The sequence below is a fragment of the Pseudophryne corroboree genome, chromosome 9 (assembly GCF_028390025.1).
Source record: "Pseudophryne corroboree isolate aPseCor3 chromosome 9, aPseCor3.hap2, whole genome shotgun sequence".
Taxonomy (NCBI): domain Eukaryota; kingdom Metazoa; phylum Chordata; class Amphibia; order Anura; family Myobatrachidae; genus Pseudophryne; species Pseudophryne corroboree.
The window spans coordinates 182721502-182747706 of record NC_086452.1 but is presented as its reverse complement, the minus strand read 5'-3'; the positions used below and the strand labels follow the sequence as shown (position 1 = coordinate 182747706).

General features: G+C 47.1%; 1 protein-coding gene across 3 annotated transcripts in view; it reads right to left on the bottom strand.

Moving 5' to 3' along the window:
• VAMP4 (vesicle associated membrane protein 4) overlaps positions 1 to 26205 on the bottom strand; it is a 132558-nt gene that overhangs the window by 19065 nt on the left and 87288 nt on the right. For all 3 annotated transcript variants that reach the window (XM_063939992.1, XM_063939993.1, XM_063939994.1), the window contains exons 5-7: positions 10210 to 10310; positions 2545 to 2624; positions 2221 to 2272 (exon numbers count right to left, since the gene is read on the bottom strand). In XM_063939992.1, the coding sequence (XP_063796062.1) occupies positions 2221 to 2272; positions 2545 to 2624; positions 10210 to 10310 (233 nt within the window). The remainder of the gene's footprint in view (positions 1 to 2220; positions 2273 to 2544; positions 2625 to 10209; positions 10311 to 26205) is intronic.

Sequence of the window (26205 nt, the reverse complement as noted above, 5' to 3'; positions counted from 1 at the left end):
TCAGGGATTCTGACCAAACTACTCCAGCACTGCACATCCAGGCAGTTGCTATAGCTGGTCGTAGTATAACACCTGCATGTGTGTATATATTCTTTTGAATAACTTCCATCTTTCTATCTGATGGATCCTTAAGTGCGGCCGTCTCAGGAGAGGGTAACGCCACTTGTTTGGATAAGCGTGTGAGCGCCTTGTCCACCTTAGGGGGTGTTTCCCAGCGCGCCCTAACCTCTGGCGGGAAAGGGTATAATGCCAATAACTTTTTTGAAATTATCAACTTTTTATCGGGAGCAACCCACGCTTCATCACACACGTCATTTAATTCTTCTGATTCAGGAAAAACTGTTTGTAGTTTTTTCACACCATACATAATACCCTGTTTTACGGTATCTGTAGTATCAGCTAAATGTAACGTCTCCTTCATTGCCAAAATCATATAACGTGTGGCCCTACTGGAAAATACGTTTGAATTTCTACCGTCGTCACTGGAATCAGTGCCCGTGTCTGGGTCTGTGTCGACCGACTGAGGCAAAGGGCGTTTTACAGCCCCTGACGGTGTTTGAGGCGCCTGGACAGGCATTAATTGATTGTCCGGCCGCCTCATGTCCTCAACTGACTGTTTAAGGGAAGATAAACCATCACGTAATTCCACAAATAAAGGCATCCATTCTGGTGTCGACCCCCTGGGGGGTGACATCTGCATATTTGGCAATTGCTCCGCCTCCACACCAATATCGTCCTCATACATGTCGACACCACGTACCGACACACACCGCAAACTCACAGGGAATGCTCTAATGAAGACAGGACCCACTAGCCCTTTTGGGGAGACAGAGGGAGAGTCTGCCAGCACACACCACAAAGCGCTATATATACAAGGGATATCCTTATATTAAGTGCTCCCTTATAGCTGCTTTAATATATATATATATAGCCATTAATGTGCCCCCCCTCTCTGTTTTACCCTGTTTCTGTAGTGCAGTGCAGGGGAGAGACCTGGGAGCCGTTCTGACCAGCGGAGCTGTGACAGAAAATGGCGCCGTGTGCTGAGGAGATAGGCCCCGCCCCTTTTTCGGCGGGTTCTTCTCCCGCTATTTTTCCAGTCAGGCAGGGGTTAAATATCTCCATATAGCCCCTATGGGCTATATGTGAGGTATTTTTAGCCTTGTATAAGGTTTATATTTGCCTCTCAGAGCGCCCCCCCCCAGCGCTCTGCACCCTCAGTGACTGCCCAGTGAAGTGTGCTGAGAGGAAAATGGCGCACAGCTGCAGTGCTGTGCGCTACCTTATGAAGACTGAGGAGTCTTCAGCCGCCGGTTTCCGGACCTCTTCACGCTTCAGCATCTGCAAGGGGGTCGGCGGCGCGGCTCCGGGACCGGACTCCACGGCTGGGCCTGTGTTCGATCCCTCTGGAGCTAATGGTGTCCAGTAGCCAAGCAGCAAATCCACTCTGCATGCAGGTGAGTTTACTACTTTCCCCCTAAGTCCCACGTTGCAGTGATCCTGTTGCCAGCAGGACTCACTGTAAAGAAAAAAAAAAAAACCTAAACTAAACTTTCTCTAAGCAGCTCTTTAGGAGAGCCACCTAGATTGCACCCTTCTCGTTCGGGCACAAAATCTAACTGGAGTCTGGAGGAGGGTCATAGGGGGAGGAGCCAGTGCACACCACCTGACCTAGTAAAGCTTTACTTTTTTGTGCCCTGTCTCCTGCGGAGCCGCTATTCCCCATGGTCCTTTCAGGAACCCCAGCATCCACTTAGGACGATAGAGAAAAGACAAATTGTTTATCACTGGGATCATAAGGGAGTTTGAGAAGACAGCATACATCTGGGCAAGGGACAAGTCTGATGGCAATTCATATCTTCTAATCCTGCTTAATGCCCATCACATTCTACTATACCTACAGAATCGGTATTAGAAAAGAAGGTCTGTTCCGTCTCCTCAAAAGCCTAAGCCCATGCCCCAGCAGCTCCCACTGCGAGGGATGCAGGATACACTTCAGAGAGGAGGACTGGCTGCAGAGGAGGAGGGGGGGGGGGGGGGGGGGGAATGAATTCTGGTCAGAGGGGAGGGCTTGGCCAAGTAGGGAAAGGGGAGGAGGGGGCACATTAGTGGGGGGTGGGGACTGAAGTAACCTGGCGGGTCCAATATATAGTATACATATTTTATATACAAGTGTATATATATATAGATTATTACACAGTAATGTTTAACAGTACATACCAATAATCACTAGTAGGATGAGAATGAAAACCGATGCCACTATCGCTTTCATCTGAAAGACAAAAAATATATTTATATGTGTTTTAACTACAAGCATTTATCCATTACTACAGCTAGTAAGGTGATCAGTGTAAGACAGAAAGGGCTTCATTGTTTCCTAAATTATCTGACACTGGAATTTACAAATCAGGAAATGGACAATCCCTTCGGAGACACAAATCCAATAGTTTTTGAATTTCTAACTAGAGAGATACGTGAAATCTTACTAAATGGACATACTAAAAAGGTATCTACAGTATGTGGACATGGACAAACTTAAATTACCTTGCATTCCCGCCACCACATCTGTCTCCTGAGCTGTCGTGCTCTGCTGCTGAACGCTGTGGCATTATCGGACAAACTTTCTGTGAGATAGTAAAAGGGATAAAGAGGAGGACAAAAAGGACACTGATGAAGATGAGCATCTAAAATAAACTGGAAAGTTAACATTAAAAAGAAAAAAAAAAAAGAAAAATCAATAATAATCTATTAATCAGTTTGTGGTCAACGTAAGCCATCACTACCAAGTCATCCCGGTTAGAACACATCTATTGACATAAATATTTATAATGAAGCAGTCATGCAATTTAGATAAACCTTATAATAAATTATAAAGCTTAATTGCAAGGTACTATTAGTAACACACATACCAGCTAGGATACTATTTGACACACACTGAGCATGTCCATGACTATTTACACCTGGCCTGCAGATGGAAACCTTCATTCAGACATATAGGGGTAGTTCCAAGTTGATTGCAGCAGGAATTCTGTTAGCAGTTGGGCAAAACCATGTGCACTGCAGGGGGGGCAGATATAACCTGTGCAGAGAGAGTTAGATTTGGGTGTGGTGTGTTCAATCTGCAATCTAAATTGCAGTGTAAAAATAAAGCAGCCAGTATTTACCCTGCACAGAAACAAAATAACCCCCCAAAATCTTACTCTCTCTACACATGTTATATCTGCCTCCCCTGCAGTGCACATGGTTTTGCCCAAATGCTAACAAAATTCCTGCTGCAATCAACTTGGAATTACCCCCATAGACCATTAAATTTAGGGAAACTACACAACTTTATACACATCACATCACTGTATGTATGTAATCATATTTGGACTCTTCAGATATCCTCAGACTACAGCATTCACTATTTATGGCTCCTTTTGTATTTGTACCTTTACAAATGGCTGCTTACATTGATGCTGAAGCAATGAAGGACTGTAGCAGCTGATGTACCATAGCTGACACAGACATTCACAAATGGTCACAAATACGTCCACAGAGCCTTTACCGTTGGCATTAAGCATAAACTGTAACCACAATTACCAGACAAGAATACTGTATCTTTTGAGCTTTACATGTTACAGCTGATCACAACATACATCTGTGGCTTATTTTACAGTACTGTCTCTTCTTTTTGCTGCAATAATTTAATGGGTTGGTTGAATCCTTAGAAATGAACACAAAAATTACACAAAACCAACCATAGCTTTATAATTATAATATTAATAATAATCTTGCATGTATATAATAAGAATTTACTTACCGATAATTCTATTTCTCATAGTCCGTAGTGGATGCTGGGAACTCCGAAAGGACCATGGGGAATAGCGGCTCCGCAGGAGACTGGGCACAAAAGTAAAAAGCTTTAGGACTACCTGGTGTGCACTGGCTCCTCCCCCTATGACCCTCCTCCAAGCCTCAGTTAGGATACTGTGCCCGGACGAGCGTACACAACAAGGAAGGATTTTGAATCCCGGGTAAGACTCATACCAGCCACACCAATCATACCGTCCAACTTGTGATCTGAACCCAGTTAACAGCATGATAACAGAGGAGCCTCTGAAAAGATGGCTCACAACAATAATAACCCGATTTTTGTAACAATAACTATGTACAAGTATTGCAGACAATCCGCACTTGGGAGGGCGCCCAGCATCCACTACGGACTATGAGAAATAGAATTATCGGTAAGTAAATTCTTATTTTCTCTGACGTCCTAGTGGATGCTGGGAACTCCGAAAGGACCATGGGGATTATACCAAAGCTCCCAAACGGGCGGGAGAGTGCGGATGACTCTGCAGCACCGAATGAGAGAACTCCAGGTCCTCCTCAGCCAGGGTATCAAATTTGTAGAATTTAGCAAACGTGTTTGCCCCTGACCAAGTAGCTGCTCGGCAAAGTTGTAAAGCCGAGACCCCTCGGGCAGCCGCCCAAGATGAGCCCACTTTCCGTGTGGAATGGGCTTTTACAGATTTTGGCTGTGGCAGGCCTGCCACAGAATGTGCAAGCTGAATTGTACTACAAATCCAACGAGCAATAGTCTGCTTAGAAGCAGGAGCACCCAGCTTGTTGGGTGCATACAGGATAAACAGCGAGTCAGATTTTCTGACTCCAGCCGTCCTGGAAACATATATTTTCAGGGCCCTGACTACGTCCAGCAACTTGGAATCCTCCAAGTCCCTAGTAGCCGCAGGTACCACAATAGGCTGGTTTAAGTGAAACGCTGAAATCACCTTAGGGAGAAATTGAGGACGAGTCCTCAATTCTGCCCTGTCCGTATGAAAAATTAGGTAAGGGCTTTTATAGGATAAAGCCGCCAATTCTGAGACATGCCTGGCTGAAGCCAGGGCTAACAGCATTACCATGTGAGATATTTTAAGTCCACAGTGGTGAGTGGTTCAAACCAATGTGATTTTAGGAACCCCAAAACTACATTGAGATCCCAAGGTGCCACTGGAGGCACAAAAGGAGGCTGTATATGCAGTACCCCCTTGACAAACGTCTGAACTTCAGGAACTGAAGCTAGTTCTTTCTGGAAGAATATCGACAGGGCCGAAATTTGAACCTTAATGGACCCTAATTTTAGGCCCATAGACAGTCCTGTTTGCAGGAAATGCAGGAAACGACCCAGTTGAAATTCCTCTGTAGGGGCCTTCCTGGCCTCACACCACGCAACATATTTACGCCAAATACGGTGATAATGTTGCACAGTTACATCCTTCCTGGCTTTGATCAGGGTAGGGATGACTTCATCCGGAATGCCTTTTTCCTTCAGGATCCGGCGTTCAACCGCCATGCCGTCAAACGCAGCCGCGGTAAGTCTTGGAACAGACAGGGTCCCTGCTGGAGCAGGTCCTTTCTTAGAGGTAGAGGCCACGGGTCCTCCGTGAGCATCTCTTGAAGTTCCGGGTACCAAGTCCTTCTTGGCCAATCCGGAGCCACGAGTATAGTCCTTACTCCTCTCCTTCTTATGATTCTCAGTACCTTGGGTATGAGAGGCAGAGGAGGGAACACATACACTGACTGGTACACCCACGGTGTTACCAGAGCGTCCACAGCTATTGCCTGAGGGTCCCTTGACCTGGCGCAATATCTGTCCAGTTTTTTGTTGAGGCGGGACGCCATCATGTCCACCTTTGGTTTTTCCCAACGGTTCACAATCATGTGGAAGACTTCTGGGTGAAGTCCCCACTCCCCCGGGTGGAGGTCGTGTCTGCTGAGGAAGTCTGCTTCCCAGTTGTCCACTCCCGGAATGAACACTGCTGACAGTGCTATCACATGATTTTCCGCCCAGCGAAGAATCCTTGCAACTTCCGTCATTGCCCTCCTGCTTCTTGTGCCGCCCTGTCTGTTTACGTGGGCGACTGCCGTGATGTTGTCCGACTGGATCAACACCGGCTGACCCTGAAGCAGAGGCCTTGCCTGACTTAGGGCATTGTAAATGGCCCTTAGTTCCAGGATATTTATGTGAAGTGACGTTTCCATGCTTGACCACAAGCCCTGGAAATTTCTTCCCTGTGCGACTGCTCCCCAGCCTCTCAGGCTGGCATCCGTGGTCACCAGGACCCAGTCCTGAATGCCGAATCTGCGGCCCTCTAGAAGATGAGCACTCTGCAACCACCACAGGAGAGACACCCTTGTCCTTGAAGACAGGGTTATCCGCTGATGCATTTGAAGATGCGATCCGGACCATTTGTCCAGCAGATCCCACTGAAAAGTTCTTGCGTGGAATCTGCCGAATGGAATCGCTTCGTAAGAAGCCACCATTTTTCCCAGGACCCTTGTGCATTGATGCACTGACACTTGGCCTGGTTTTAGGAGGTTCCTGACTAGGTCGGATAACTCCCTGGATTTCTCCTCCGGGAGAAACACCTTTTTCTGGACTGTGTCCAGAATCATCCCTAGGAACAGCAGACGTGTCGTCGGAATCAGCTGCGATTTTGGAATATTTAGAATCCACCCGTGCTGTCGTAGTACTACTTGAGATAGTGCTACTCCGACCTCTAACTGTTCTCTGGACCTTGCCCTTATCAGGAGATCGTCCAAGTAAGGGATAATTAAGACGCCTTTTCTTCGAAGAAGAATCATCATTTCGGCCATTACCTTGGTAAAGACCCGGGGTGCCGTGGACAATCCAAACGGCAGCGTCTGAAACTGATAGTGACAGCTCTGTACCACAAACCTGAGGTACCCTTGGTGAGAAGGGCAAATTGGGACATGGAGGTAAGCATCCTTGATGTCCAGAGACACCATATAGTCCCCTTCTTCCAGGTTCGCTATCACTGCTCTGAGTGACTCCATCTTGAATTTGAACCTTTGTATGTAAGTGTTCAAGGATTTCAGATTTAAAATAGGTCTCACCGAGCCGTCCGGCTTCGGTACCACAAACAGCGTGGAATAATACCCCTTTCCCTGTTGTAGGAGGGGTACCTTGATTATCACCTGCTGGGAATACAGCTTGTGAATGGCTTCCAATACCGCCTCCCTGTCGGAGGGAGACGTTGGTAAAGCAGACTTCAGGAACCGGCGAGGGGGAGACGTCTCGAATTCCAATTTGTACCCCTGAGATACTACCTGCAGGATCCAGGGGTCCACTTGCGAGTGAGCCCAATGCGCGCTGAAATTCTTGAGACGGGCCCCCACCGTGCCTGAGTCCGCTTGTAAGGCCCCAGCGTCATGCTGAGGACTTGGCAGAAGCGGGGGAGGGCTTCTATTCCTGGGAAGAGGCTGCCTGCTGCAGTCTTTTTCCCCTTCCTCTGCCCCTGGGCAGATATGAGTGGCCTTTTGCCCGCTTGCCCTTATGGGGACGAAAGGACTGAGCCTGAAAAGACGGTGTCTTTTTCTGCTGAGAGGTGACCTGGGGTAAAAAGGTGGATTTCCCAGCCGTTGCCGTGGCCACCAGGTCCGATAGACCGACCCCAAATAACTCCTCCCCTTTATACGGCAATACTTCCATATGCCGTTTGGAATCCGCATCACCTGACCACTGTCGCGTCCATAACCCTCTTCTGGCAGAAATGGACAGCGCACTTACTCTTGATGCCAGAGTGCAAATATCCCTCTGTGCATCTCGCATATATAGAAATGCATCCTTTAAATGCTCTATAGTCAATAATATACTGTCCCTATCCAGGGTATCAATATTTTCAGTCAGGGAATCCGACCAAGCCACCCCAGCACTGCACATCCAGGCTGAGGCGATTGCTGGTCGCAGTATAATACCAGTATGTGTGTATATACTTTTTAGGATATTTTCCAGCTTCCTATCAGCTGGTTCCTTGAGGGCGGCCGTATCAGGAGACGGTAACGCCACTTGTTTTGATAAGCGTGTGAGCGCCTTATCTACCCTAGGGGGTGTTTCCCAACGCGCCCTAACCTCTGGCGGGAAAGGGTATAATGCCAATAATTTTTTAGAAATTAGCAGTTTTTTATCGGGGGAAACCCACGCTTCATCACACACCTCATTTAATTCATCTGATTCAGGAAAAACTACTGGTAGTTTTTTCACACCCCACATAATACCCTTTTTTGTGGTACTTGTAGTATCAGAAATGTTCAAAACATCCTTCATTGCCGTGATCATGTAACGTGTGGCCCTACTGGAAAATACGTTTGTTTCCTCACCGTCGACACTGGAGTCAGTGTCCGTGTCTGGGTCTGTGTCGACCATCTGAGGTAACGGGCGCTTTAGAGCCCCTGACGGTGTTTGAGACGCCTGTACAGGTAATAACTGATTTGCCGGCTGTCTCATGTCGTCAACAGTCTTTTGTAAAGTGCTGACACTATCACGTAATTCCTTCCATAAGACCATCCAGTCAGGTGTCGACTCCCTAGGGGGTGACATCACTATTACAGGCAATTGCTCCGCCTCCATACCATTTTCCTCCTCATACATGTCGACACAACGTACCGACACACAGCACACACACAGGGAATGCTCTGATAGAGGACAGGACCCCACTAGCCCTTTGGGGAGACAGAGGGAGAGTTTGCCAGCACACACCAGAGCGCTATATATATACAGGGATAACCTTATATAAGTGTTTTTCCCTTATATAGCTGCTGTATAGATTTATCTGCCAAATTAGTGCCCCCCCTCTCTTGTTTTACCCTGTTTCTGTAGTGCAGGACTGCAGGGGAGAGTCAGGGAGCTTCCCTCCAACGGAGCTGTGAGGGAAAATGGCGCCAGTGTGCTGAGGAGATAGGCTCCGCCCCCTTCTCGGCGGCCTTTCTCCCGCTTTTTTAAGGAAAAATTGGCAGGGGTTAAATGCATCCATATAGCCCAGGAGCTATATGTGATGTATTTTTTGCCATCTAAGGTGTTTTTATTGCGTCTCAGGGCGCCCCCCCCCAGCGCCCTGCACCCTCAGTGACCGGAGTGTGAAGTGTGCTGAGAGCAATGGCGCACAGCTGCGGTGCTGTGCGCTACCTTATTGAAGACAGGACGTCTTCTGCCGCCGATTTTCCGGACCTCTTCAGTCTTCTGGCTCTGTAAGGGGGCCGGCGGCGCGGCTCTGGGACCCATCCATGGCTGGGCCTGTGATCGTCCCTCTGGAGCTAATGTCCAGTAGCCTAAGAAGCCCAATCCACTCTGCACGCAGGTGAGTTCGCTTCTTCTCCCCTTAGTCCCTCGATGCAGTGAGCCTGTTGCCAGCAGGTCTCACTGAAAATAAAAAACCTAAAACTAAACTTTTCTCTAAGCAGCTCAGGAGAGCCACCTAGTGTGCACCCTTCTCGTTCGGGCACAAAAATCTAACTGAGGCTTGGAGGAGGGTCATAGGGGGAGGAGCCAGTGCACACCAGGTAGTCCTAAAGCTTTTTACTTTTGTGCCCAGTCTCCTGCGGAGCCGCTATTCCCCATGGTCCTTTCGGAGTTCCCAGCATCCACTAGGACGTCAGAGAAATACTGTATTTCACCACAAATTTACAGCAATATCTGCCGACCTATGAGGCTCCGCCCGTCAGAAGCCCCATGAGTATTCTGATGCCCCACAGAGTACTCAACATTCCTACCCGACCTACACAGCATCAACCTCTCTTATCTACATCAAAGGGATTCCATCAATCACACAGATACTGTAGGTGTTAAGTAGAGAGATTCCTGCTAATATAGTTATCGGGGAGGCACTGTTTTAGCACAACACGTTCACAGTTAAGGGGGGTACACACGGAGAGATCCGTGTTTAAAATCGAAGCAATCTGACTAGATATGCCCCCCAGCGGTGTATGTTCCCCAGCGGTAGCGATGCGCGGCCCCGTGCATCGCTATCGCAGGTGCTAGATTGAGCCTGCATGCAGGCTCAATCTAGCGGGTCGCTCAATTCACCGTTGTGTGAATCGAGCGCCCACCCCCCGTCCATCCGTCCCCTCGCTCAGCACATCGCGCTGTGCTGAGCGGGGGGAGAGATGTGTGCTGAGCGGTCTTTGTTAAGCTCGCAGACAGCCCTAACATAGACCTATCTCATTAGTTGATATTTATGGAGCGTTAGCATGTGAATGAGGTTGCACACAGGAAAAGCATGACGGAGGTCAGCAGGGATCCCTGCACACAGAATGAGAAGGCCCATTAAATACAATCATTTGTCTCAGGTATTACCATGGGCGATTATTTTCTTTTCTTTATGGTACAACAAGAACTTATTTGCTGAATAGTTGCAAATTCTGTCTCACCTGACTTGTCTTGTAGTTCATCCAACCTCTCCCCCCGTTCTATCACTTTAGTGATGTTTTCCTGCATGACATCGATGACCTCATCCACCTGGTTCTGTACACTGTAAATAAGCACATATTTGTCAGTCATAAGCATGTTCAGCTGGATACACACTAAGCGGTACATTGGATCACAATATATACAGTGTATCTCAGCGGTGCAAGTAGAAAAAAATGTCTTACAGGTACTGTGTGTGCGCGCCGAAGGCACGCGCGCCCAAAAAATGGGTGTGGCCAATGAAATGAGGGCGTGATACACATATGGGGGGTGGCAGATACACATGACCCCAATAGTGCCAGATATACATTGCCCCACAGTGCCAGATACACAATGCCCCACAGTGCCAGATACACAATGCCCCACAGTGCCAGATACACAAATGCCCCCACTGTGTCAGATATACATTGCCTCCCAGTGCCAGATACAGAAATGCCCCCAGTGCTAGATACACTTGTCCCCACAGTGCCAGATATGCCCCCAGTGCCAGATACAGATATACCCCCAGTGCCAGATACAGAAATACCCCCCAGTGCCAGATATGCCCCCAGTGCCTGATACAGAGATGTCCCCAGTGCCAGATACAGAGATGTCCCCAGTGCCAGATACAGAAATGCCCCCAGTGCTAGATACACTTGTCCCCACAGTGCCAGATATGCCCCCAGTACCAGATACACATGTCCCCGCAGTGCCAGATATGCCCCCAGTGCCAGATACAGATATACCCCCAGTGCCTGATAGAGATGCCCCCAGTGCCAGATACAGATATACCCCCAGTGCCAGATATGCCCCCAGTGCCTGATACAGAGATGCCCCCAGTGCCAGATACAGATGCCCCCAGTGCCAGATATAAAGATGCCCCCAGTGCCAGATATAAAGATGCCCCCAGTGCCAGATATAAAGATGCCCCCAGTGCCAGATATAAAGATGCCCCCAGTGCCAGATATAAAGATGCCCGCAGTGCCAGATATAAAGATGCCCCCAGTGCCAGATATATATATAAAGATGCCCCCAATGCCAGATATAAAGATGCCCCCAGTGCCAGATATACAGATGCCCGCAGTGCCAGATATAAAGATGCCCGCAGTGCCAGATATAAAGATGCCCCCAGTGCCAGATATAAAGATGCCCCCAGTGCCAGATATAAAGATGCCCCCAGTGCCAGATATAAAGATGCCCCCAGTGCCAGATACATATGTCCCCGCAGTGCCAGATATGCCCCCAGTGCCAGGTACACATGCCCCCCCCCATCCCCTCCTTCCCCTGATGCTTACCTCGCTGCTACTTCCTGTGTGTGGGGAGGAGAGCGCAGCGTGCGCCTCTCCTACCCCTCAGTGTCTACCTTGAATTAGGCGCCGATCCGTGAGCCAATCAAAGCTCGCAGTCCGGCAGCCAATAAGGAGCCTTGGCTGCCGGTCCGCGAGCTCTGATTGGTTCACGGGCCGGCGCCGAATTGAAGGAAAACACTGAGGGGCAGGAGAGGTACAGGCTGCGCTCTCCTCCCCTCATGCAGCAGCGGCGCGGTGAGCAGCAGCAGGGGAGGGAGCGGCAGCCTGGCGGCATGGGTACAGCGTACCCACGGCTAAATTCTTAAGGGTACGCCGTACCCACGCGTACCCGCCCACTTGCAGCGCTGGTGTATATGGAAAGTATTCACGCCACTTCACTTTTTCCACATTTTGTTATGTTAAAGCCTTATTCCAAACTGAAATACATTCATTTTTTCCATCAAAATTCTACACACAATACCCCATAATGACAATGTGAAAAAAGTTTTTTTGAGATTTTTGCAAATTTATTAAAAATAAAAACGAAGAAATCACATGTACATACAGTAAGTCAGTGATTTTCAACCTTTTTTTACTCGCAGCACACCGAACAATATTTTAAAATAGCTAAGGCACACCATAAGTTCCCCACAGAAAAAAAAAAAAAAAACACACACACACACATTGGCCCTCACAGGAAAAAAAAATCCACACATACTTTGGCCTACACAGAAAAAGCAATCACATTGCTCCCCACATAAATCATGTTGCTCACACATAAATCAATCACATTTCTCCCCACATAAATCCTATTGCTCCCCACATGAATTATTCACATTGTTCCTCCCATAATCCTTATTCTCCCCACATAAATCCTTTTGTTCCCCACAGCAGAACTAAAATAACAAATATTAGCCCCTACTGGTCAGCTGTCCTCCTTCCTGTCCCTCAGTGGTGGGGGTTGTTCATAGTGGAGTGCTGCGAATACTGAGCAGTGGGCAGTCAGGCAGGTGTGGATGTGGGTTGGCAAGGAAAGTTATGTATGCAGGCAGGAACTGGAAGATGTGTATGCAGGCAGGTGGGCTGGCTGGGTTGTGAGATGCGGCTGGCCGTGACCTAGGATATCACACCGCCGCATCTTCAAGGCATAGGTCACGGCCAGAGCACGACTAAACCTTTAAGAAGAGCCCGGGCCAACAGTTCACTCTGAAGGTGCAGGAAGCTGCTCTGGCTCCGCGGCACACCTTGCAACTGGTCGCGGCACACTAGTGTGCCACGGCACACTGGTTGAAAAAGCCTGCAGTAAGTATTCACAGCCTTTGCTCAATACTTTCTTGATGCACCTTTGGCAGCAATTACAGCCTAAAGTCTTTTTGAATATGATGCCACAAGCTTGGCACACCTATCTTTGGACAGTTTTGCCCATTCCTCTTTGCAGCAACTCTCAAGCTCCATCAGGCTGGATGGGAAGTGTCGGTGCACAGCCATTTTCAGATCTCTCCAGACATGTTCAATCGGATTCAAGTCTAGGCTCTGGCTGGGCCACTCAAGGACATTCACAGAGTTGTCCTGAAGCCACTCCTTTGACATCTTGGCTGTGTGCTTAGGGTTGTTGTCCTGCTGAAAGATGAACCGTCGCCCCAGTCTGAGGTCAAGAGCGCTCTGAGCAGGTTTTCATCCATGATGTTTCTGTACATTGTTGCATTAATCTTTCCCTCTATCCTGACTAGTCTCCCAGTTCCTGCCACTGAAAAACATGCCCACAGCATGATGCTGCCACCACCATGCTTCACTGTAGGGATGGTATTGGACTGGTGATGAGCGGTGCCTGGTTTCCTCCAAACATGACGCCTGGCATTCATGCCAAAGAGTTCAATCTTTGTCTCATCAGACCAGAGAATTTTGTTTCTCATGGTCTGACAGTTCTTCAGGTGCATTTTGGCAAACTCCAGGTGGGCTGCCATGTGCTTTTTACTAAGGAGTGGCTTCCGTCTGGCCACTCTACCATACAGGCCTGATTGGTGGATTGCTGCAGAGATGGTTGTCCTTCTGGAAGGTTCTCCTCTCTCCACAGAGGAATGCTGTAGCTCTGACAAAGTGTGACCATCGGGTTCTTGGTCACCTCCCTGACTAGGGCCCTTCTCCCCCGATCGCTCAGTTTAGACGGCTGGCCAGCTCTAGAAAGAGTCCTGGTGGTTCCGAACTTCTTCCATTTACGGATGATGGAGGCCACTGTGCTCATTGGGACCTTCAAAGCAGCAGATATTTTTCTGTACCCTTCCACAGATTTGTGCCTCGAGACAATCCTGTGTCGTAGGTCTATAGACAATTCCTTTGACTTCATGCTTCGTTTGTGCTCAGACATGCACTGTCAAGTGTGGGACCTTATATAGACAGGTGTGTGCCTTTCAAAATCATGTCCAATCAACTGAATTTACAACAGGTGGACTGTAGGAACATCTCCGAGGATGATCAGTGGAAACAGGATGCACCTGAGCTCAATTTTGAGCTGCATGGCCAAGGCTGTGAATACTTATGTACATGTAATTTTTTTCGTTTTTTTATTTGTAATAAATTTGCAAAAATCTCTGAATTTTTTTTTTTCACGTTGTCATTATGGGGTATTGTATGTAGAATTTTGAGGGAAAAATGAATTTATTCCAGTTTGGAATAAGGCTGTAACATAACAAAATGTGGAAAAAGTGAAGCTCTGTGAATACTTTCCGGATTCACTGTATCGTACACATCGTATAGTGTTTACTCCCGAGTGCGCATTCATGGAATTTGTTCATTGCTTCTTCCCATCTGATGTGCTAGACGTCATATGAGACGATGTAATGAACAATGGCATGCAGTTACATGCAAGCTGTAATGATACACTGTGCCATCGTAAAACTGGACTGTGCATTGTGTGTGCGGCGTGCGTCATGTATAGTTACATCACGTCACACCATCAGCCGAGACATAATCACATAGTGTGTACCTAGCTTTAGAGACTAAGCAGTCAGCATTCCACTCTTTTCTGAAAAATTTTGTTTATTCCATGTTTTTTGACCTAAGCGGTCATCCTAAAATAACTAAGTGTAAACTTCATCACTCCTTAAAATGATCTATTAAATGTATGTAATGGGCTCAAAACCAAGCACAACAATCCCCACAACACATAATTCTCATATAATGGAATGCTTACATGTAAAACGAATATGTAATTTTCAAAGCGACCAAGAACACTTACAGCAGGACTAACTAAACTCTGAAATCACAGTTTCTTTTGCCATAGGTTCTATTTGTATTTTTTTATGGTGTATGAACATATTGCCACTTACTGTTGCTGACCACTGAAACTCCTAAAGGTGTGTACACAAGGTGAGATTTTTCCTTTCAAGGAAAGATAGTGCAAATCGCAAGGTTTTAGCCACCTTGCGATCCCAATTTGATACCGATGCGCACTCCCGCGGGGTCAGTATCGTAAGGCTAGACAGACTGTGCAGGCGAGTCAATCTTGACTAACATAGTAACATAGTAATTGAGGATGAAAAGAGGCAAGATGCCCATCGTGTTCAACCTGTGTTCTGTATTAAGTTGAGTTGATTTTACTGTACCTGCTGAAGAATGTTTTTATGACTATCTAGTGTACTATGTAGTACAAAGTATAATCAAAATTGGCACATAGTCAAAATCGGTGCTTCTGGGCACTGGGAAGTTCAAGGGAAATCAGAGTCAAAATCGGGCATAGCAAGGATCTCACCGTGTGTATGCACCTTTACCTTCCAGTTTCATACCTCCCAACATGACCCTCTCCAGAGATACAAAATGCTCTGCTTCTGGACTTCTCTTATGATTGCCGGCACCGGTTTTGAACAGGTTAATGGATAAGAAAGGTGTTTCAGCACAGGTGATGGCAATCATAAATTAAGAGGGAAGCCCAGGAGCAGAGCATTATGTCCCTCCTGGGGTCATATTGGGAGGTATGTAGTTGTAACAGAGAACAGTTATATAACTGAATAGATAGCCGATCATCCAGACTGGTTACTGCAAACACAAAACTAGTAACCGATAACAATCCTGTGTGACTGGGATGGTATGGATGTGGCGGTGGTTACAGATTCATCATTACAGTATCACGCTGCTTTACATTCGCCGGAATGCAGTTATGTACAGATCACTATGGAGGGTAAAACTAACACTAGGCAGAAAACTGGCTTCAAGCAAAAGAGAAAAAGTGCATCAAACAGTATTAACGGTTCATTCAGCAACTGACTTCAATCTCTATTTTATAAAAGACACTTACAATGCATTCACTTACTGATAACCCAAGGAAATGTACCACTTGTAAATGAACAAGCTGCGAGCAAGTATTTTATCAGGGACATAGCTCTAAACCAGAGGTGGCAAAAAGGTCGATCGCGATCTACCGGCAGCTCGCAGACCATCCGCCGGTAGATCGCAACACACTAAACAAAAAATAACTGTAAGGAGCCTGCTGCCGCGGCTTCTCTTCAAAGTTCCAGGGATGCAGTGCGCGGTGTGAGGAGCCTGGGCACTAGTTGGATCTAGTTTGATCCAGCTGGCGGTGGGGACGATAGGAGAAGCAGCCAGCGGGATGCCATGCAGTGTGAAAGCGGGAGCCGTGACTGCAGGGAGAGGGAAGACTGAAGCTAGGCAGCGTGACAACGTGTCAGGTAAGTTATGCAAAGGGAGGTTTCTTCACAAGGGGGGACGACGATCTGCAAAGGGGGGGGGGATCTGCACAGAGCGTGGTATCTTCACAAAAGGGGTTTTGTTACACAAGGGGGGATCTGCAAAGGGTGGGGGATCTGCACAGAGAGGATTATTGTACAAAGGGGTATTATGCAGGGGACTAGAAGGGGGTATCAGCAAAGGGGGGATTTGCATGGAGGAGGGTATTGTACAGGGGGCTATTATGCAGGGGAATGGAAGGGGGGTATCTGCACAAGGGGGTATTGCACAAGGGGGTATTATGCAGGGGAGTGGAAGGGAGGTATCTGCACAAGGGGGTATTGTACATGGGGCTATTATGCAAGGGAGTGGAAGGGGGTATCTGCACAAGGGCGAGGATCTACAAAGGGGGGGATTTGCACAGAGGGGGGTTATTTGATGTCGTCATTCTTGTTGCTATTTTTAAATGTGCGCATTATTATAAGTGCTGTTATTTGATGGCATCATTATTAATACTATTTTTAAATGTGTGCATTATTGGTGTTATTTGATGCTGGTAGATCACAGATAAGTAAGTGAACAAAAAGTGGATCTCAGGTCTCAAAAGTACAGCCACCCCTACCCTAAATTATACACAAACAACTGTAATGCCTAAACCTGGTTACACTGAATTTTTTTCCAGCCAAACCACCTGATGGATAGTTCTGTACAATTATCGTTCAGAATATGCACATGAATGTTCATGTTCAATGCAGAGACATGGCAAAAAAGTAATGTGGTCATTGGTTTTGATTTTCAAACATGTTCCATTTGTCAGACCATTGTTCTGCTGATTTTATTAAGTGTACATGTAGGCGATAAATAGTTCAATGTATAGAAGCACTTCAAAATGGTTTGAATTGCCTAAACGTAGGGCAGGCAACCTATGGCACTCCAGCTGCAGTGGAACTACAATCCCAGCATGCCCTAAAAGCAGAACTTGCAGGGCATGTTGGCATGTATAGCTCCAGAGTAGTTGAAGTGCCATAGGTTGCCTACCCCTGGCTTAGACCAGTGGTTCTCCCAAAAATCTGCGCTGTTACTTTAAGTAAGTGAAAAAGGGATGAGGAATGAAGTGTTCCCTATTACTTGATGCTTAGTATAATTTCCTTTGTAATTCCCTGTTGCTCTTGGTATGTGTCAAAATAGACTTAATGACAATTGGCAAAATACAGGCTGTGACAAAACAAAACAAAAAACTCCAGCTTTTTGCTCAGCAATTGATTTGGCGCTAGTGAAGTGGGGTGGGTCATAGTTGGGTCTTCTGATAGCATGTGCCTTACCATTTTCAGTTACTTGAACTGAAGGCTACTATATGGCAAGAAATTGTAGTGATAACGCACAAAATGATCCAAGTGACACAAAACTTTAGAAATAGATTACAAATGTGTAGCGCGAATGTAGGCCACCATCTGGACCAACTTTTAGATTATGTACTAAAATTTTGATTAACATGCCTTTCTTGTTAACATTTAAAATCTGGGAGTTTTTTGCAGCATGCAAGACTTTAAAATCATTTAGTTTAAAAGAAAAAATTAAATAAATTATATATATATATATATATATATATATATATACACACACACACACATATATATATATATATATATATATATATATATATATACATATACACACACACATATCAACAGAATAAAGTAACCAAGTTGCGCTATAGAAATCCGCCTTAGACACAATAGTCCTCGGGGAGAATCGGCTGCTAATCTCCAAAACAAGTCCTCCTGCCAGTCGACCAGTCGAGAACCGGTGGTTGATAGTATTGATGAAAGACCAAGTGAGAGAACCTCCTGTTCTGAGGGCGAAAGTCTATGTTGGGACATATTAAATACAGCGTCTAATAACGGTTTGACCGTCCTACTCGCTTTCTTGAAGCCCGCCCTCCTCGTGGGGTAGCTGACCCTCGGCCTCTCCCTCTGCCAGTGACAGACCTGGTTCCTGTGCGGACTGTACAACCTGCCGCTCTATGCTTATTGGGTCCTCTTTTTCGCATACACATAGCGGCAAAAAGATTCGTATCCGACATCATCTACATTGCCAAATGAGTTTCGTCATTTATTTTCTGCTCTGTCCGCGTGGACTTATGTATGTTGGCATGACCAAGAGGAACATTAGGGACCGTATGGCCAATCATAGGTCCTCAATAAGGGCGGCATTTGAAACTGGGACGTCAGATAAACCAGTGGCAAGGCATTTCTTGGACTCTGGCCACTCAATTGCCAGCATTAAATGTGTGCTCATTGACCACATTCCAATTGATATTAGGGGTGGTGATCGATTAAGCAAACTCAAAAAATGTGAAGCTCGCTGGATTTATACACTGGACACTGTTCATCTACGTGGACTTAATGAACAGAATTCATATAATATCCTGCTTTGAAGAAATACAACGTTAAATATGTGGTGCTTCAACGACCATTTTTTTTAGTTTCCCCCTTTTTTTGACAGAGGTGACCTTTATTGTGGTGTCTTGTCTGTTATATGTTTATATATGTATTTGCACTATTGTACGATGATAGCTATTTGTGCATTTTGGATCTTGGCCACACCCACTTGTATACCCTTATCAACATAAATTGTTACATTGTTGTTTTTCTAAATATCCATAATAGTCCTGTATTTAATTTTGTTTTATAGTTTTATATATGCGTTGTCAGTGTTTTGAGTAGTTAAGTAATGTCACATTGACAATTTCTCTGGCTCCGGGTAGCGCTTCCTGTATTTGCGTTCCATCGCTGTGGAACGCACGGTACTTCCGGCGGAAGTCACTTCCGCCCTGTTCAGCGCTGAGTGAGCGTCTTGTCATGCGTTCCAAGCTCAGTGGAACGCATGACACTTCCTGTTTGGCGCAATTAGTAGATATTTAGTCTTCTATATATGTAATACTCTTGTTATATTTCTCACAGCGCTGTATTATGTATTAATGTTTACTATATATTTACATCTTTATTATGCATTACTGGAATTGTACATTAGTGAGCCTAGATTGTTTTTTGATATCCCATGTTGCATTGGTGTTATACAGGGTGGTTGTGGGTAATGATCCAGGGTTTAAATACTCACATGGTTTGGATTAACAGCTCATTCTACCTTTGGCTGAGCTGCTTCAAGGATGCACAGTTGTCTGTCCAGAGGAAGGTCCCTTGTGGACCGAAACGTGGACATTTGCACATATGCACTTTCTGCTTTTTGTGAGTATTTTGCCTACCAAATAAAGAACTTTTATTTTTCAAATGGTGAGTGCGCAATTTTGAAATGGATGGATCATTGATCTCTATTGGAGAACCCCGCTATTGATTTAAAGCTGCATGGAGTGCGGACGCTACGTTTGATATATATATACATATATATATATATATATATATATATACACACATACATACACACACATACATACATACACACACACACACACACACACACATATACACACACTCTTTCTGTAAAACGCTGTACACAGGGAAAGATCTATAGCTGCAGTGATATACATAACTAGATAAATGTAGATCAATAGAAGCAGGTGCCCTATAACAAAAATAAGATTTTACTCACCGGTAAATCTATTTCTCGTAGTCCGTAGTGGATGCTGGGGACTCTGTAAGGACCATGGGGAATAGATGGGCTCCGCAGGAGACTGGGCACTCTAAGAAAGAATTAGTACTACTGGTGTGCACTGGCTCCTCCCTCTATGCCCCTCCTCCAGACCTCAGTTAAGGAAACTGTGCCCGGAAGAGCTGACATTACAAGGAAAGGATTTTGGAATCCAGGGTAAGACTCATACCAGCCACACCAATCACACCGTATAACTTGTGATAACATACCCAGTTAACAGTATGAACAACAACAGAGCATCAAACCACGGATGCCAACATAACATAACATAACCCTTTATTAAGCAATAACTATATACACGTATTGCAGAAAGTCCGCACTTGGGACGGGCGCCCAGCATCCACTACGGACTACGAGAAATAGATTTACCGGTGAGTAAAATCTTATTTTCTCTAACGTCCTAGTGGATGCTGGGGACTCCGTAAGGACCATGGGGATTATACCAAAGCTCCCAAACGGGCGGGAGAGTGCGGATGACTCTGCAGCACCGAATGGGCAAACACAAGGTCCTCCTCATCCAGGATATCAAACTTGTAGAATTTTGCAAAGGTGTTCGAACCCGACCAAGTAGCTGCTCGGCAAAGCTGTAAGGCCGAGACCCCTCGGGCAGCCGCCCAAGAAGAGCCCACTTTCCTTGTGGAATGGGCTTTTACTGATTTTGGATGCGGCAATCCAGCCGCAGAATGAGCCTGCTGAATCGTGTTACAGATCCAGCGAGCAATAGTTTGCTTTGAAGCAGGGGCACCCAGCTTGTTGGATGCATACAGGACAAACAGCGAGTCAGTTTTCCTGACTCCAGCCGTTCTGGCTACATAAATCTTCAAAGCCCTGACTACATCAAGCAACTTGGCATCCTCCAAGTCACGAGTAGCCGCAGGCACCACAATAGGTTGGTTCAAATGAAAAGAGGACACCACCTTCGGCAGAAATTGCGGACGAGTCAGTAATTCTGCCCTGTCCATATGGAAAACCAGATAGGGGCTTTTACATGACAAAGCCGCCAATTCTGACACACGCCTAGCCGAAGCTAAGGCCAATAGCATGACCACTTTCCACGTGAGATACTTTAGCTCCACGGTCTTAAGTGGCTCAAACCAGTGGGATTTCAGGAAACCCAACATTACGTTAAGATCCCAAGGTGCCACTGGTGGCACAAAAGGCGGCTGAATATGCAACACTCCCTTAACAAACGTCTGAACCTCAGGAAGTGAAGCCAGTTCTTTTTAAAGGAAAATGGATAGGGCCGAAATCTGGACCTTTATGGACCCCAATTTTAAGCCCATAGTTACTCCTGACTGTAGGAAGTGCAGGAAGCGGCCCAGCTGGAATTCCTCTGTAGGGGCCTTCCTGGCCTCACACCAAGCAACATATTTTCGCCATATATACGGTGATAATGTTTTGCTGTCACGTCTTTCCTAGCCTTTATTAGCGTAGGAATAACTTCATCCGGAATGCCTTTTTCCGCTAGGATCCGGCGTTCAACCGCCATGCCGTCAAACGCAGCCGCGGTAAGTCTTGGAACAGACAGGGCCCCTGTTGCAACAGGTCCTGTCTGAAAGGCAGAGCCCATGGGTCCTCTGTGAGCATCTCTTGCAGTTCCGGGTACCAAGTCCTTCTTGGCCAATCCGGAACAATGAGTATTGTTCTCACTCCTCTTTTTCTTACGATTCTCAGCACCTTGGGTATGAGAGGAAGAGGAGGAAACACATAGACCGACTGGAACACCCACGGTGTTACTAGTGCGTCCACAGCTATCGCCTGAGGGTCTCTTGACCTGGCGCAATACCTTTTTAGCTTTTTGTTTAGGCGGGATGCCATCATGTCCACCTGTGGCAGTTCCCATCGATTTGTAATCTGTGTGAAGACTTCTTGATGAAGTCCCCACTCCCCCGGATGGAGGTCGTGCCTGCTGAGGAAGTCTGCTTCCCAGTTGTCCACTCCCGGAATGAACACTGCTGACAGTGCTTGCACGTGATTCTCCGCCCAACGAAGAATCCTGGTGGCTTCCGCCATCGCCACCCTGCTTCTTGTGCCGCCCTGGCGGTTTACATGAGCCACTGCGGTGATGTTGTCTGACTGAATCAGCACCGGTTGGTTGCGAAGCAGAGGCTCCGCTTGACTCAGGGCGTTGAATATGGCCCTTAGTTCCAGGATATTGATGTGCAGACAAGCCTCCTGACTTGACCACAGCCCTTGGAAGTTTCTTCCCTGAGTGACAGCCCCCCATCCTCGGAGGCTTGCATCCGTGGTCACCAGGACCCAGTCCTGTATGCCGAACCTGCGGCCCTCTAGAAGGTGAGCACTCTGCAGCCACCACAGAAGAGACACCCTGGCCCTGGGGGATAGGGTGATCAGCCGATGCATCTGAAGATGCGATCCCGACCACTTGTCCAACAGATCCCACTGAAAGGTCATCGCATGGAACCTGCCGAAAGGAATGGCTTCGTATGACGCCACCATCTTTCCCAGGACTCGCGTGCAGTGATGCACCGACACCTGTTTTGGTTTTAAGAGGTCTCTGACCAGAGTCACGAGCTCCTGAGCCTTCTCCGCCGGGAGAAACACCTTCTTCTGGTCCGTGTCCAGAATCATGCCCAGGAAGGGCAGACGCGTTGTAGGAATCAGCTGCGACTTTGGAATATTCAGAATCCAGCCGTGCTGTTGCAACACTTCCTGAGAGTGTGCTACGCTGATCAGCAACTGCTCTCTGGACCTCGCCTTTATGAGGAGATCGTCCAAGTATGGGATAATTGTGATTCCTTGCTTTCGAAGGATCACCATCATTTCCGCCATAACCTTGGTAAATATTCTCGGTGCCGTGGACAGACCAAACGGCAACGTCTGGAATTGGTAATGACAGTCCTGTACCACAAATCTGAGGTACTCCTGATGAGTTGGATAAATGGGGACATGCAGGTAAGCATCCTTTATGTCCAGAGACACCATAAAATCCCCCTCTTCCAGGCTGGCAATGACCGCTCTGAGCGATTCCATCTTTAACTTGAACCTTTTCAGGTAAATGTTCAGGGACTTTAAATTCAATATGGGTCTGACCGAACCGTCCGGTTTCGGTACCACAAACATTGTGGAATAGTAACCCCTTCCCTGTTGAAGGAGGGGAACCTTTACCACCACCTGTTGGAGATATAATTTGTGAATTGCCGCTAACACTACCTCCCTTTCTATGGGGGAAGCTGGCAGGGCCGATTTGAGGTAACGGTGAGGGGGCATCACTTCGAATTCCAGCTTGTATCCCTGAGACACAATCTGTATAGCCCAGGGATCTACCTGTGAGCGAACCCACTGGTGGCTGAAATTTCGGAGACGCGCCCCCACCGCTCCCGGCTCCACCTGTGGAGCCCCAGCGTCATGCGGTGGATTTAGTGGAAGCCGGGGAGGACTTCTGTTCCTGGGAACTAGCTGTATGGTGCAGCTTCTTTCCTCTACCCCTGCCTCTGGCAAGAAAGGAAGCACCTCTGACTTTCCTGCCTTTTTGTGATCGAAAGGACTGCATTTGGTAATACGGTGCTTTCTCAGGCTGTGAGGGAATATATGGCAAAAAATTTGACTTCCCAGCCGTAGCTGTGGAAACTAGGTCCGAGAGACCGTCCCCAAACAATTCTTCACCCTTATAAGGTAAAACCTCCATGTGCTTTTTAGAGTCGGCATCACCTGTCCATTGCAGAGTCCACAGGACCCTTCTGGCAGAAATCGACATTACATTTATTCTAGAGCCCAGTAGGCAAATGTCCCTCTGGGCATCCTTCATATATAGGACAGCGTCTTTTATATGCCCCAGGGTCAGTAAAATAGTATCCTTGTCCAAGGTATCCAGTTCCTCAGACAGAGTATCTGTCCATGCTGCTACCGCACTACACATCCAGGCCGACGCAATTGCCGGCCTCAGTAGAGTACCTGAATGTGTATAAACAGACTTCAGGATACCTTCCTGCTTCCTATCCGCAGGATCCTTTAGGGAGGCCGTATCCTGTGACGGCAGGGCCACCTTCTTAGATAAGCGTGTCAAAGCTTTGTCTACCCTAGGGGAGGATTCCCAGCGCATCCTGTCCGTTGGCGGGAAAGGGTACGCCATAAGTAACCTTTTGGAAATCAGCACTTTCCTATCAGGAGAATCCCACGCTTTTTCACATAACTCATTTAACTCATGTGAAGGGGGAAAAGTCACTTCTTGCTTTTTCTCCCCAAACATATAAACCCTCTTGTCAGGGACAGGGTTTACCTCTGATATGTGCAATACATCCTTCATTGCTATAATCATGTAGCGGATGGCTTTAATCATTTTAGGCTGCAATTTTGCATCATCGCCATCGACACTGGAGTCAGAATCCGTGTCGATATCTGTGTCAACAATTTGGGATAGTGGGCGCTTCTGAGACCCTGACGGCCTCTGCGCTGTAGGATCAGGCATGGGCTGAGACCCCGACTGTCCCAAGGCTTCAGCTTTATCCAACCTTTTATGCAAGGAGTTTACATTATCATTTAACACCTTCCACATATCCATCCAACCAGGTGTCGGCGCCGTCGGCGGAGACACGTCATTCATCTGCACCTGCTCTGCCTCCACATAGCCTTCCTCGTCAAACATGTCGACACAATCGTACCGACACACCACACGCACACAGGGGATGCTCTATTTGAGGACAGGACCCCCACAAGGCCTTTTGGAGAGACAGAGAGAGAGTATGCCAGCACACACCCCAGCGCTATATAACCCAGGAATTACACAGTAACTTAGTGTTTACCCAGTAGCTGCTGTATTTGTGATTATTGCGCTAAATTTATGTGCCCCCCCCCCCTCCCCTCTCTTTTTACCCTCTTTCTACCGTGAGTCTGCAGGGGAGAGCCTGGGGAGCTTCCTCTCAGCGGAGCTGTGGAGAGAAAATGGCACTGGTGGCTTCTGTCCCGCGATTTTGTGTAAAAATAATGGCGGGGGCTCATGCATATTACAGTGCCCAGCTGTATATATGCCCTATTTTGCCAGGAGGTACTCAATTGCTGCCCAGGGCGCCCCCCCCTGCGCCCTGCACCCTACAGTGACCGGAGTGTGTGGGTTAGCGTGGGAGCAATGGCGCACAGCTGCAGTGCTGTGCGCTACCTCATATGAAGACAGGAGTCTTCTGCCGCCGATTTTGACGTCTTCTTGCTTCACCCGCCGGCTTCTGTCTTCTGGCTCTGCGAGGGGGACGGCGGCGCGGCTCCGGGAACGGACGACCAAGGTTAAGTTCCTGTGTTCGATCGCTCTGGAGCTAATGGTGTCCAGTAGCCTAAGAAGCGCAACCTAGCCGCAGTTAGTAGGTTTGCTTCTCTCCCCTCAGTCCCACGTAGCAGAGAGTCTGTTGCCAGCAGAAGCTCTCTGAAAATATAAAACCTAACTAAAATACTTTCTTATTCGCAAGCTCAGGAGAGCTCACTAAAATGCACCCAGCTCCGTCCGGGCACAGATTCTAACTGAGGTCTGGAGGAGGGGCATAGAGGGAGGAGCCAGTGCACACCAGTAGTACTAAATCTTTCTTAGAGTGCCCAGTCTCCTGCGGAGCCCGTCTATTCCCCATGGTCCTTACGGAGTCCCCAGCATCCACTAGGACGTTAGAGAAATTAGTAGGTGCGTGTTTGTACTTTTATGACCCGAGGATTCCCCGATAGGTCGGTTACACCACTTCACAAACACACCAAGAAGCAGCTGTTTTTCCAACTGAAAATCCAAAAGCGTGCCAACCTACCTTGTGAGCACAAAGCTATCAACGACAGTTGGCTCCATGTGCTGTGTACATACTGTGGAATAATCATACCCACCAGCCGAGAATGGGCCGATTGGCACAATAACTGCACAGTCTATACCTAGTATACTGTAACTTCACAAATTTAGACCTTAAAGTTCAGACCTACACTAGAAAATCAAATTTAGGCTTATAAAAGAAGCATCCCGCTACCTCCACATATCCAGTAATCTGCAGATAGTTTAAATGAAACATACTTGGACGTGCACGCTTCATCCTATTTACAGCAACAAGATCACATTCGTTCACATTACGGCTAGGGAACACTAAATCTTCAAAACTGCATGTAGGCAAATATTCCCTATTGGAAGACATCTCTAGTCAGTGGCCAAGAGTCAAAGTTCACATACCATCATTACAAGGAGGAAATACAGTAAAAAGGAAGCACAGAGAATGTGAACTGTGATTTACACCACTGAAACTGTACTTTGAAGACCAACTGTTAAGCCTCACCATCCCTTCTACAGGTGGTTAGTAATGCTTTAACAATTGCAATGACTGCAGCAAGTTTGTTTGCTCAAAGTTCTAGTATGATCACAACAAT